At 49.3% G+C, this 12,366-nt stretch overlaps 1 protein-coding gene across 2 annotated transcripts; it reads left to right on the forward strand.

The window, feature by feature from the left end:
• Positions 1 to 1,845: 1,845 nt before the first annotated feature.
• On the forward strand, positions 1,846 to 9,523 carry HOXB8 (homeobox B8). 2 transcript variants are annotated; one of them, XM_078641432.1, is made up of 2 exons: positions 1,846 to 2,779; positions 8,515 to 9,523. In XM_078641432.1, exons 1-2 carry the CDS (start codon positions 2,356 to 2,358, stop codon positions 8,832 to 8,834), a joined length of 744 nt encoding a protein of 247 aa, XP_078497558.1. In that variant the 5' UTR covers positions 1,846 to 2,355; the 3' UTR covers positions 8,835 to 9,523. The 2 variants fall into 2 exon arrangements, with proteins under 2 accessions (XP_078497558.1, XP_078497559.1); XM_078641433.1 differs by having other exon boundaries at positions 8,518 to 9,523.
• Positions 9,524 to 12,366: the final 2,843 nt, after the last annotated feature.

The following is a 12,366-nucleotide window of genomic DNA, read 5'->3' on the forward strand; positions in this document are numbered from 1 at the left end:
CACTGTAAATGATTTAACTGTAGAAATGGTGTACACTGCTCTAACGTGGCACTTAAATATACGAATAAATAAAATTAAGAGATTGGTACGCTCTCGTGAATCGCATGTAATACTAACATACAACTATTTACACTCTGACATATAACAATAAAAGTTTAAAGGACGTCCTGCAATTGACTGGCGGCCTTCTGGGGACACACATTTCCAGTACACCGTGTCATTTAAGATCATGCGATATTTGGACTGGAGTTTAATTCAGAAATACTGTTTGGGATTCAGGCTGGAACCGGCTAGTGCAGTTTCATCAGTGCACTCACTGAACCGTCCAGCATAGTGCCCTGAAGCTGTGCAGCGCCGGTTAATATTTAAGAGGAAATGCATAAGCAACAAACCTGATGGTCACGTCTCCTCGGAGCGCATTAAAGGCCCCGTGGCCAGCGCCATTCTAGGACCCGATTCGGTCCATTCCAGAGCGCCATAGCAGACTGCAGGCTCCGTGGCACTTCGGGAATTGGCCCACTTCATACCTCGATGCCCCCTTGGATGCTTACCGAGGGCTCGAGCTCAAACCCGTGTCTGGGAAAGCATAATGTGGGGGTGATGTGCGCCCCAAGTCGAGCTGATGGGGTAAGCTGGTCAGACATGTCTCAAAACGCGCATTCCTCGGGCCTTTCGTCTGCAAGCACGGGGGCCGGCCCAGCCTTTGTTTCTCGAGATTCAAAGCAATGTAAAGAAAATATACCATGGGTAGAATTGAGCTCACTTCAGTTCAAGATCCCCCAGAAGAAAGTCTGCTAGGAAGGAACCCTCGCAGCCTCTCCCTGCGAGTTTTATGGGGGCCATAAGCTGCGGCGTTTATGTGCTTGAAAGAACTTTTCGCAGCGGCGGCCCCATTTCAATAAAATAAAAAATAAAAATAAAGTTTCCATTCTGCAAACGACCCTGCGTCCTCCCTCCTCCTTTCCACCCACAGCACTTCTAAAGCTACTAAAACACAAGATTAAAAGAGAAGCGCCTAGAATAAGAAGCCACTCCAAGCCATACACTATACGGCTGGGGAAGACGGACTCCTTTCTTAATCATGCTCTTCCCCTGCTGGAGAAAAAAGATAGAAAAGACACTTTTTATGGAAAACAATAATCATTTGAATTCAATATTGACACCAGGCAGCGTCTTGCAATCTCGCGGAAAGCTCCCGTCGAAGCTAGCGCTGCGCAGCAGTCTGGGAGGCTGTCGTAAAACCCCTAACAGCTTTTTATGAGGATGCGGTGTACACAACAACAACATCTCGGCCTTTATTGCGTTTTATAGTTTGTTAAACAGTTTACAGCCGTCTCTCCTTTTTTGGGGGGTTATTACAAAGCGCAATTCCCTTCATGGCGCCCGTTAAAGCTTTATCAATAATACGGAAATTGATCATTAAAACGTTAAATATGACTGCCTCGTTTGTTTTTAAAATATGTTTGGGATGAAGAAGCTGTATGATTTGATAACGTGTATTAAAATAGCAATTACATTTATAGGACCTTCTAAAGCGGGTAGCAATTAAACCGTGTACTTTCACAGGTTTGCAAAGCGACCCTGACATTTAAAAAGGCTCAAACTGCCTCGTTAAAAATTTGAAATTAACGACTAACTATGTCAGTCTGTAATTCCAGTCCTGCATCCACCCTTCTTCTCCAGCTCCCCCCCAAGCCTTCCCCAAAAATCAATCTTTGGGGTGGTCTGTGTGTGGCTTCCGAGCTGCTGTGCGGGCGGGGGAGGGAGGGAGCGAGCGATCTCTCATTAATGGGCGCAGTTAAACATATTTAATCGGGATATTTGTGCGCCAGGCCCCCCCTCCGCTGCCTGCTGCCGCCGCTGCCTCTCTCCACCCCTCTCACACTCTGCCTCTCCCGAGCAGGCAGCCCAGGAGCCCGTGTGGAGCAGAGCAGGCGAAGCCAATGGGAGGCGGGCCTGGCTAATGCATGCAAATGATGCTGAAAAGAGGCTGCAAAATATGAAACAACTCATTTGCGGCGAAGTAAATCACCGAAAACTGTTTATGAACTGGCATCCCTTCTTGGAAATGTAGAGCGACGAGTCCTTCTAAGTGGCGTTATTATTATTTTATTTTCATTTTTTTCTCTCTGTCTGTGCATTTTTCCCACTGAAGGAGGAAGCGGCACCATGCAGGATTAGGAGTTTTTGGTGCCTTTACCCTGCATCCGGAGTCGCTTTTTTGATATTCCTGGAAAATCGCATTCTTCCGTGCAAGCATCGCGGCAGTTCCTTTGTTTTTTTCCTCTTTTTGGGGGAACTCGAGCTTGGAGGCGCGGAGACCCACAGCTCTGTGTCTGCCCAGAGAGAGGGGCCATGAGTTCGTATTTCGTGAACTCGCTCTTCTCCAAGTACAAGGCGGGGGACTCCCTGCGCCCCAACTACTATGACTGTGGCTTCGCGCAGGAGCTGGGGGGCAGGCCCACGGTGGTGTACGGGCCGGGCACCGGGGGCTCCTTCCAGCACCCCGGCCAGATCCAGGACTTCTACCACGGGGCATCGTCGCTCTCCGCCTCCCCCTACCAGCAGAGCCCCTGCGCCGTCACCTGCCACGGGGACCCCGGCAACTTCTACGGCTACGACCCCCTGCAGCGGCAGGGGGCCCTGTTCGGCAGCGGCGGCGGCAGCAGCCAGGACCCCGAGCTGCTGCAGTACCCGGACTGCAAGCTGGCCGACGAGGGCGAGACCTCGGAGCAGAGCCCGTCGCCCACCCAGCTCTTCCCGTGGATGCGGCCGCAAGGTGAGGCGGGCTCCGGCCGGACACTTCCGGACCCATAAGGGCACTTTTTTTTATTGTTTTACGGGGGTCGCGCTGCTGCTCTTAGAGTTTAATTGCCTTAATTGGAGTCTTCTGTCTTCCTGCTGGGGCGCCCCCTCTTTCAAAGACCCTTATGGCACTTTTTACAGCACTAGCTCCTCCTAAGACTTTGCTGTTTCAGGGAGGCTTGGGGTTCAGAGGTGGTGTTATGGGGTGTCAGCTGCGAGTCCCCTCTAAGGGTTGGGGTGCACACAGGGGCTGAGCTGAGGCCGGGAAGATGCACTTTTTATGAGGCTGGCGGGGCTCAGATATCATGACGGGCAGCTGGGGCTCGAAGTGCCCCACAAAGGCTAGCGGGAGACAATAGGAGGGGGGTCACTGCTCTCAGCCGGCACCACCCAAGCCTGGGTTTAGGGGTAACCTCCCCTCCAGTGCACCCCAGCGCCGCGCGCAGCCGGGAAGTTGTGGCGGTCTCCCTCTCACAAAGGGGGCTTTCATGGCCGGCCGGGGGGCTCGCTTCCAGGGAGATTTCCTGCCTAGACCCCCGAAACCAGTGACCGCCCCACCACACGCTCCCCCTAAGGTGCACATGTGTGTGAGCGAGACTAGAACGCATCTTATGTGGGGATGTGCACAGTTGTGTGTGTGAGAGAGAGACTAGCAGTATCTTATGTGGGTGGGGATGTGCACATTTGAGTGTGTGTGAGAGACTAGAACGCATCCTGTGTGGGTACCAGCACATGTGTGTGAGACCAGAACGCATCTTATGAAGAAATGTTTACCTTTGAATGTGTGTGAGAGACTAGAAGGTATATTACGTGGGGATGTGCGGGTTTGTGTATGTGTGTTGTGTGTGAGAGCCTATAGCGTATTTTATGTGAGGATGTGTGTGTGTGTGTGTAAGAGAGAGACCTGCAGTTTCTTATGTAGGGATGTGCACATTTGTGTGTGTGTGAGAGAGACCAGAACGTATCTTGTGTGCAGAGGTTCACGTTTGTGTATGTGTGGGAGAGCCTATAGCTTATCTTATGTGGGTTGGTATGTGCACTTTCGAGTGTGTGTGAGAAAGCCTGTAGCACATCTTATGTGGGGATGTGAGGGTTTGTGAATGTATGTGAGAGAGACTAGCAGTATCTTATGTGGGGATGTGCACATGTGAGTGTGTGTGTGTGAGAAAGACTAGCACATCTTATGTGGGGGTGTGAGGGTTTGTGAATGTATGTGAGAGAGACTAGAACGTATTTTATGTGGCGATGTGCGGGGTTGTGTATGTGTGTGAGAGGCTAGCAGTATCTTATGCGGGGATGTGCACATTTTTGTGTGTGAATGTGTGTGAGAGACCAGAACGTATTTTATGAGGGGATGTGCACTTTTTGTGTGTGAATGTGGGTGAGAGACCAGAACGTATCTTATGTGGGGATGTGCACATTTGTGTGTGTGTATGTGTGTGAGAGTGACCAGAACATATCTTATGTAGGGATGTGCACATTTGAGTGTGTGTGTGTGTGTGTGTGTGTGATAGAGCCTATACCGTATCTTACGTGGGGATGTGCACAGTTGTGTGTGTGAAAGAGACTCTATCATCTGTGCACGTTTGTGTATGTGTGTGGGAGAGACCAGAACGTATCTTATGTGGGGATGTTCACATTTGAGTGTGTGTGTGTGATAGAGCCTATACCGTATCTTACGTGGGGATGTGCACAGTTGTGTGTGTGAAAGAGACTATATCATCTGTGCACGTTTGTGTATGTGTGTGAGAGTGACCAGAACGTATCTTATGTGGGGATGTGCACATTTGTGTGTGTGTATGTGTGTGAGAGTGACCAGAACATATCTTATGTAGGGATGTGCACATTTGAGTGTGTGTGTGTGTGTGTGTGTGATAGAGCCTATACCGTATCTTACGTGGGGATGTGCACAGTTGTGTGTGTGAAAGAGACTATATCATCTGTGCACATTTGTGTATGTGTGTGAGAGTGACCAGAACATATTTTATGTGGGGATGTGCACGTTTGTGTGTGTGAGAGAGATTAGAGCATATTTTATGTGGGAATGTGCACACGTGTGTGAGAGACCAGAACGTTTCTTATGTGGGTATATGCACGGTTGTTTTGTTTAGGTGAGAGAGACTATTAGCAGCATCTTATGTAGGAATGTGTGTGTGTGTGTGTGTGTGTGTAAGGCTGTGTATCCTCAGGCTTGACCACGGCACACATATCTATGCTGAGCTGCTGTGGGGATACAGCATGCACGGTTCCTCTGCTTGTGTGTACGCATGTAGAAATGCATGAAAGTACAGATAGTGAGACAAACACGTAGACGGACAGACAGACAGATGGCTAGATAAACAGGCACACCGGTAGACAAACACATAGCCAGACAGATGAACGTAGATAAATAAACAGAGTGACGTGCATGGGTATGGCCGTACGCCCCGGGATCTCCAGGGCCATATCTCGTATACATGCTCACATGTCTGCCCCTCTGTTTTTGTGCATAGATTAATGCTGGGGTCTGGCTCCCGTGTGTGAGTGACTGCCTTCTTTCATCCCTGTGAAAGCCAATCTTCACCTACACACAAATAAACCCGCACGCGCACCGTGCCTGCCTCCTGTAAATAGAGCTACCTATATGACTGCATCACAGACATAGCCGCGTGTCTGTGTGTTTGTGTTTCTGTGCGTCTGTGTGATTCTTTGTATGTATGTATGTGAGTGTGCTTCCGACTGCGCGTGCCTTCCTCCAACCTTACATTCATATGTACACTCCCACACGGGCATGGCTTTCCTCTCCTTACCACCGGATCCCTACGCAGACACCGTGTGTGTGACTTTGTACACTTTGCCCGGCTGCCGCCGTGTGTGCCTGTCCACCTGGTTCTCTGTCTCCTTGTAACACTTTACTCTATGAACATGTTCTTCTAGTCAGCCAGTTGCTTGCCTGTGTGTTTGCACATTTGCGATGTCTGCGTGAGTGAGAGCGCCTGTTTTCAGACCCCGTCCGTCTATACTTCAGCTGTGAATAACTCCCCGTGTGAGTTTGCCTGTCTCTCTTGCCTCTACTCACACACAGCGCCGCTGCCTGTCTTGTCCTTCTGGCTGTGTTTCTGCACCTTTGGGCCTGTTTCTGCGCGGCTTTACATACTTACACTTTGTTTTCGCTTTTTGCTGCTTGTCAGTTCGTTTTATTTGCCTGTTTGCTACTGTCTATTCTTACCATGTCTGTCTTCTTGCCTATCTCCACTTGTTTATTTGCCTGTCTCAGCCACTTTGTACTCTTACAAACAAGCGCTCCCTCCACCATGAGTCAAACTGCCCGCGTCCGTATACCTACCCACGCACACATATACAGATGGTCTGTTTACCTATCTTTGTGCCTGTCTATAGCCTCTCTGTCTATCTGTGTGCCTGTCTATTGCCTTTGCTTATATTCATATATACTGTCAATCTGCCTCTGTTGCATCTCCCCCTGTTGGTCTTATTTACCCCAAAACACACTCGCTGCCTGCCTCCTCTTACCTTACTGTTGCCTTTCTGCCCTCTTACATATCTCCCCGTACACAGACACTGCTTTCACCTAGCCTCCTCTCCTCTGAGTTGTCTTTCTCTACCCACGCATAATTGCTGACAGTTTATGCCCCTCACTTTCCCAGAGTTCTACATACAGACGCACACCCGTGTGACCCCATAAGCACAAGTCGCTGTTCTGCATAGCACACGGCACTACACTGAAGCCCGTGCTGTGTGCCCAGATTCGTCCTTGTCTGTCTCTTCTCCGTGCACATACGTATTGTCTGTTTGTGTGTCTTACTTCTGTCGCCCCCGGAGGTCACAAACAAGCCTCTACTACTCACAAGTGCACACTTTCGCTGCCTGCACCGATACGCATATGTGCACTCTTGTCTCGCGCACATTTTTACTTTTCTGTTTGCCTGCTTGTGCTGCCTGTCTCTCAGGTTGCCCCTCTTCTGGGCGCGCGCGCCTACACACACACACACACTTTCCGGTCTATGTAGACGCGCACATGCCTATATCAACTGCTTCCTGCCTGCACACACGCGTGGCCTCTCTGTTGTCTGCCCCGTCACACAAACACGCGCAGCGTGTCTGTCCGTGGTCCCTGTAGACATAACTACGGTTGCACACGGTGCCTGTTCTGTTATATCTGTCTGCTACTACATACACACACACATACATTTCTGTTTGCCTGTCTGTCGCTTCTCGTCTGAACTGATACCTCTACATCCCTGATGCACACGTATGTTGCATGTCCTGTTACCTCTGTCTATTGCTAAAGACACATGTACTCGTTCCTGTGTGCCTACCTGTGTTGACTGCTCCTTTTCCAATATGATAGCCTTTCTGTTGTGTTCCCACTGAACTCACTCACAGGCCTGCCTGCACTGGTGTCCACACCTAACCCTTCATGCGCACACGCACACCAGACGCTTACTGCCTGCCCTTTTCTCCTTACCTGTCCCCACCGGCATGCACATGCTGCTTGTTTCGTTTGACACTTACTGCCCCTACAAACACATGTATGCAAGTCTCCTTTCGGCCCTGTGCTCCCTACCCGCTGTTCACCAACTTACACACACAAGCATACCCTCCTGCCTGCCCTGTTCCCCACTAACACACACAAGCTAACACTTCCTGTCTACCCTGTTCCCCATTAACACACAACCATATGTTTCAGGTGTGCCATATTACCCATTAACTCACACACACACAAGTATACATTTCCTCTCTGCCCTGTTCCCAACACACACACATACAGGCATATGGGTCCTGTCCGCCTTGTTTCCCGCTAGCACACATGCTTGTGTATGCACACATACACAAGCATGTTTCATGTCTGCCCTGTTTTCCACTAACACACACAAAAGTATACATGTCCTGTCTGTCCTGTTTCCCAGTAGCACACACACACACAGATACGCTTCCTGTCTGCCCTGTTTCCCAGTAGCACACACACATATGCTTCCTGTCTCGCTTGTTCCCCACTAACACATACACAAGTATACATGTCCTGTCTGCCCTGTTTCCCAGTAGCGCACACACATACGCTTCCTGTTTGCCCTGTTTCCACCTAACACATACAAAAGTATACATGTCCTGTCTTCCCTGTTTCCCAGTAGCACACACACACACGCTTCCTGTCTGCCCTGTTCCCCACTAACACATACAAAAGTATACATGTCCTGTCTGCCCTGTTTCCCAGTAGCAAACACACACACATAAGCTTCCTGTCTGCCCTGTTCCCCACTAACACATACAAAAGTATACATGCCCTGTCTGCCCGGTTTCCCAGTTGCACACATACATACGCTTACTGTCTTCCCTGTTTCCCAGTTGCACACATACATACGCTTCCTGTCTTCCCTGTTTCCCAGTTGCACACATACATACGCTTCCTGTCTTCCCTGTTTCCCAGTTGCACACATACATACGCTTACTGTCTTCCCTGTTTCCCAGTTGCACACATACATACGCTTACTGTCTTCCCTGTTTCCCAGTTGCACACACACATACGCTTCCTGTCTTCCCTGTTTCCCAGTTGCACACACACATACGCTTCCTGTCTTCCCTGTTTCCCAGTTGCACACACACATACGCTTCCTGTCTTCCCTGTTTCCCAGTAGCACACACAGACACACAAGCACACACACACGCTGCCTCTTTGTCTCATCTCACCCTGCCTTTGATCTCTGCCCCCAGCAGCCGCCGGCCGCAGGAGAGGCCGCCAGACGTACAGCCGCTACCAGACGCTGGAGCTGGAGAAGGAGTTCCTCTTCAACCCCTACCTGACCCGGAAGCGGCGCATCGAGGTGTCCCACGCGCTGGGCCTCACCGAGCGGCAGGTGAAGATCTGGTTCCAGAACCGGCGCATGAAGTGGAAGAAAGAGAACAACAAGGACAAGTTTCCGAGCAGCAAGTGCGAGCAGGAGGAGCTGGAGAAGGAGAAGCTGCAGCAGCGAGCCCAGGAGCCCCCGCAGGAGGGGGCCGAGGGACACAAGGGGGAGGCCAAAGCCCCCTAAGCTTGGAGCAGGACACGCAGGAGCACATGGCAAGCACTGACGGTGGCGAGGGCTGCCGGCCGCAGACCAGTACACCCAGACACTAGTACCAAGTACCTACCTAGCCCCCTCCCCTGATTGTTCCTGAACTCAACAGAACTCACTGTTCCGGATTATGCAACAGGAATGACCGACTATTTCCGCCCTTGTTGCCACTTCCTTTCCTCGGTGTTTAGTGTATAAGGCGATAGCTGGTGTAAAGCATAACTGTGATTATTTTTTTATTTTAGTAGTTTCTATTTTTTAAATATTTTATTTAGTTATTTAGTTGGTTTAGGGGAGAGGATATCGGCCTGACCCCCTTACTTCCAAATTCTTTACCGTTTTTCCTGTGAATATATATGTTTGCACTTCTTTTATTTTTATTTTCAACGTGGTGACTGTAATGAGAGAACAGGTAGCTTTTTATGATGTGTATATGTATATATATGTATAAAAAACCGACACCCCAACAACATGAAACTGCCTATTTATGCTATAGTTATTTCGATCTGTTTTATCCCGGTAGTTATTCTTTGGTTGGGCGTTTTTTAATTTGTTTGGCCTAAGTGTTTCTCTGCCCAGATGTCTTTTTCCTGCTTTCAATTTCCTTTAAGTTAGCATGCGCACGGTGGAATTAACTCTAAAATAAAAGTTGTCAAGTGAGCCCAGATGTACTGTGAACAGGAATGTGTACTGTATCCGTGAATTGCTTTATTGGGGGTGAGGAGCTGTGCTGCCCTTTCTCCAGCTCTTTGTTCCACTGGCTGAAGCTGGAAGCTGCGAAGAAAAGGCGCGCAATAAAAGTTTACAAGCGGCAATCCGTGACGTCCCTCTCGGCCTCCTCTGCTTCACTTCCTCCTGGGGCATCTCTTGATAGAACATGGGAAATGCATGACAAAAGCAGAACGCCCAATGGTGGCTGGGTGGCAGACAGTGGTGGCTGAAAGGAGCCCTTCCCGGCTTGGTGGCAAGGACGCACGACTGGGCTGTCGGACGTCAGCCCTGTGGTGCTTGGCAAGAGTTGGTCTAGGCCGAAAATCTGGATATACGTCCCACCTTTTCTCTCCAGAGGACAGGAAGACGCGCGCAGTGCCACTAACAGAAGGGACAGGTAACTAACTCCCCTCTTGTTTATTAAGGCTGCAAAGCGCCTACGTGTATTTGGGGGGGAGGGGAGCGGTTCCATACAGTGTGCACAAACAGTGTTTTGTGTCCAGCACACTTCAGACTTTGCTTGAGTGTGTTGTTTCTGAAGCTTCAGCGCGGAGCAGGCTGGGCCCTGCAAGCCCAAGGACAGTGTCTCTCCCTCCAAGGCCAGGCGAGGCAGTTCTTCAGAGACGGGTCACCGGTCAGCCTGTGGGGTGGTCAGGGCTGACGGGAACCTGTCTGGCTGGCTCCTCTGCCGACGTGCGATCGATAGCTTCCATTGGAGATGCAAACTCGGATCTTAGTGGCATTAGAAATGAAAAAAGAACAAGAGAACTCGCACTTTTCAGAGAGGTTTGAAGAGTGCGCGTGGCAGAGCTGTGCAGGGAGAGCCGGTTGGTTTTGGTGTAAATAACGCCTGTGCACAAAAGGTGCCACAACAGTGCCCCTTGTGACCTTGAATACGATAAATGTGGGGATTGGTCAGACGACGGGATTTGGAGAAGGAAGCCCAGGGTGGGTGAGCAGAAGAACCAGGGGAAGGGGGCAGTAGGAGGGATCGTTTTATTTTTATTTATTTATTGTATTTTAAAAGTGTTATATAGCGCTAGCTTGACCGTGGGTATCAGAGCGCTTTCCAAATACACAGGAAAAAAAGGTTGCATTACATAACATGATCTAAGGAAGCAAAAAGTATATAAGCAAAAGCATAATAATTAGGCAAAAACTGAGAGAGATAAAGGTTGCATGAACTAAGGAAACAAGAAAATATAAGCAAAAAATATAACAAAAACATATTAATTAGGCAAACGGGGGGAGGGAGACAAAATAAAGTAGGTGGTTGGGACAGTCCACTAACCACGTATCCTTGATGGTCAAGTAAGGGGGAGTCAACTAGGTCTTCAGAGTCTAGGTTGGTTGGATGGCGGAGAACACTCCTGAGCCAGAGTCCCCTCGTAGGAGTAGGGAGCACTATGGCTGCTGTCTTGTTCCTAAGACTTTTCTTTGGGTATAACCAGTGCTTTCAATGGAAATACAGGAGTGCTGGTACTCTCTATTCAGAGTAAGAGTACCTCTTTGCTCCTGAGAAGTGCGTGTCCTCTCTATTCACAGTACCTGCTTGCTTCCTGAGAAGTGCGTGTACTCTCAATTCAGAGTACCTTCTTGCTCCTGAGAAGTGCTGCTACTCTCTATTCAGTGTACCAGTTTGCTCCTGAGAAGTGCTGGTACTCTCCATTCAGTGTACCTGTTGGCTCCTGAGAAGTGTCAGTACTCTCTATTCAGAGTACCTGCTTGCTCCTGAGAAGTGCTGGTAATCTCTATTTAGAGTTCCTGTTTGCTCCCGAGAAGTGTATATCCTCTTTATTCAGAGTACCTGTTTGCTTGCCCCTGAGAAGTGTTGGTACTCTCTATTCAGAGTACCTGCTTGCTTCCTGAGAAGTGCTGCTACTCTCTATTCAGTGTACCAGTTTGCTCCTGAGAAGTGCTGGTACTCTCCATTCAGTGTACCTGTTGGCTCCTGAGAAGTGTCGGTACTCTCTATTCAGAGTACCTGTTTTCCCCTGAGAAGTGCTGGTACTCTCCATTCAGTGTACCTGTTGGCTCCTGAGAAGTGTCAGTACTCTCTATTCAGAGTACCTGCTTGCTCCTGAGAAGTGCTAGGAATCTCTATTCAGAGTACCTGCTTGCTCCTGAGAAGTGTTGGTACTCTCTTCAGAGTACCTGGTTGCTCCTGAGAAGTGCTGAAAGTCTCTATTAAGAGTACCTGTTTGCTCCTGAGAATTGCTGATAGCCTCTATTCAGAGTACCTGTTTGCGCATGAGAAGTGCTGGTAGTCTCTATTTGGAGTACCTGTTTGCTCCTGAGAAATGCTAGTACTCTATTCATAGTGTCTGTTTGAACCCGAGAAGTGCTGGTACTCCCTGTTCAGAGTAACTGTTTGCTCCTGAGAAGTGCTGGTATTCTATTCATAGTGTCTGTTTGAACCCAAGAAGTGCTGGTACTCCCTGTTCAGAGTACCTGTTTGCTCCTGAGAAGTGCTGGTAGTCTCTTTTCAGAGTACCGGTTTGCTCCTGAGAAGTGCTGGTACTCTATTCATAGTGCCTGTTTGAACCTAAGAAGTGCTGCTACTCCCTGTTCAGAGTACCTGTTTGTACCAGAGTAGTGCTGGTAATCTCTATTTGGAGTACCTGCTTGCTCCTGAGCAGTGCTGGTACTCTATTCATAGTGCCTGTTTGAACCCAAGAAGTGCTGGTACTCCCTGTTCAGAGTACCTGTTTGCTCCTGAGAAGTGCTGGTAGTCTCTATTTGGAGTACCTGTTTGCTCCTGAGAAGTGCTAGTACTCTCTATTCAGAGTACTTGTTT

The sequence above is a fragment of the Lissotriton helveticus genome, chromosome 5_1 (assembly GCF_964261635.1).
Source record: "Lissotriton helveticus chromosome 5_1, aLisHel1.1, whole genome shotgun sequence".
Classification (NCBI taxonomy): domain Eukaryota; kingdom Metazoa; phylum Chordata; class Amphibia; order Caudata; family Salamandridae; genus Lissotriton; species Lissotriton helveticus.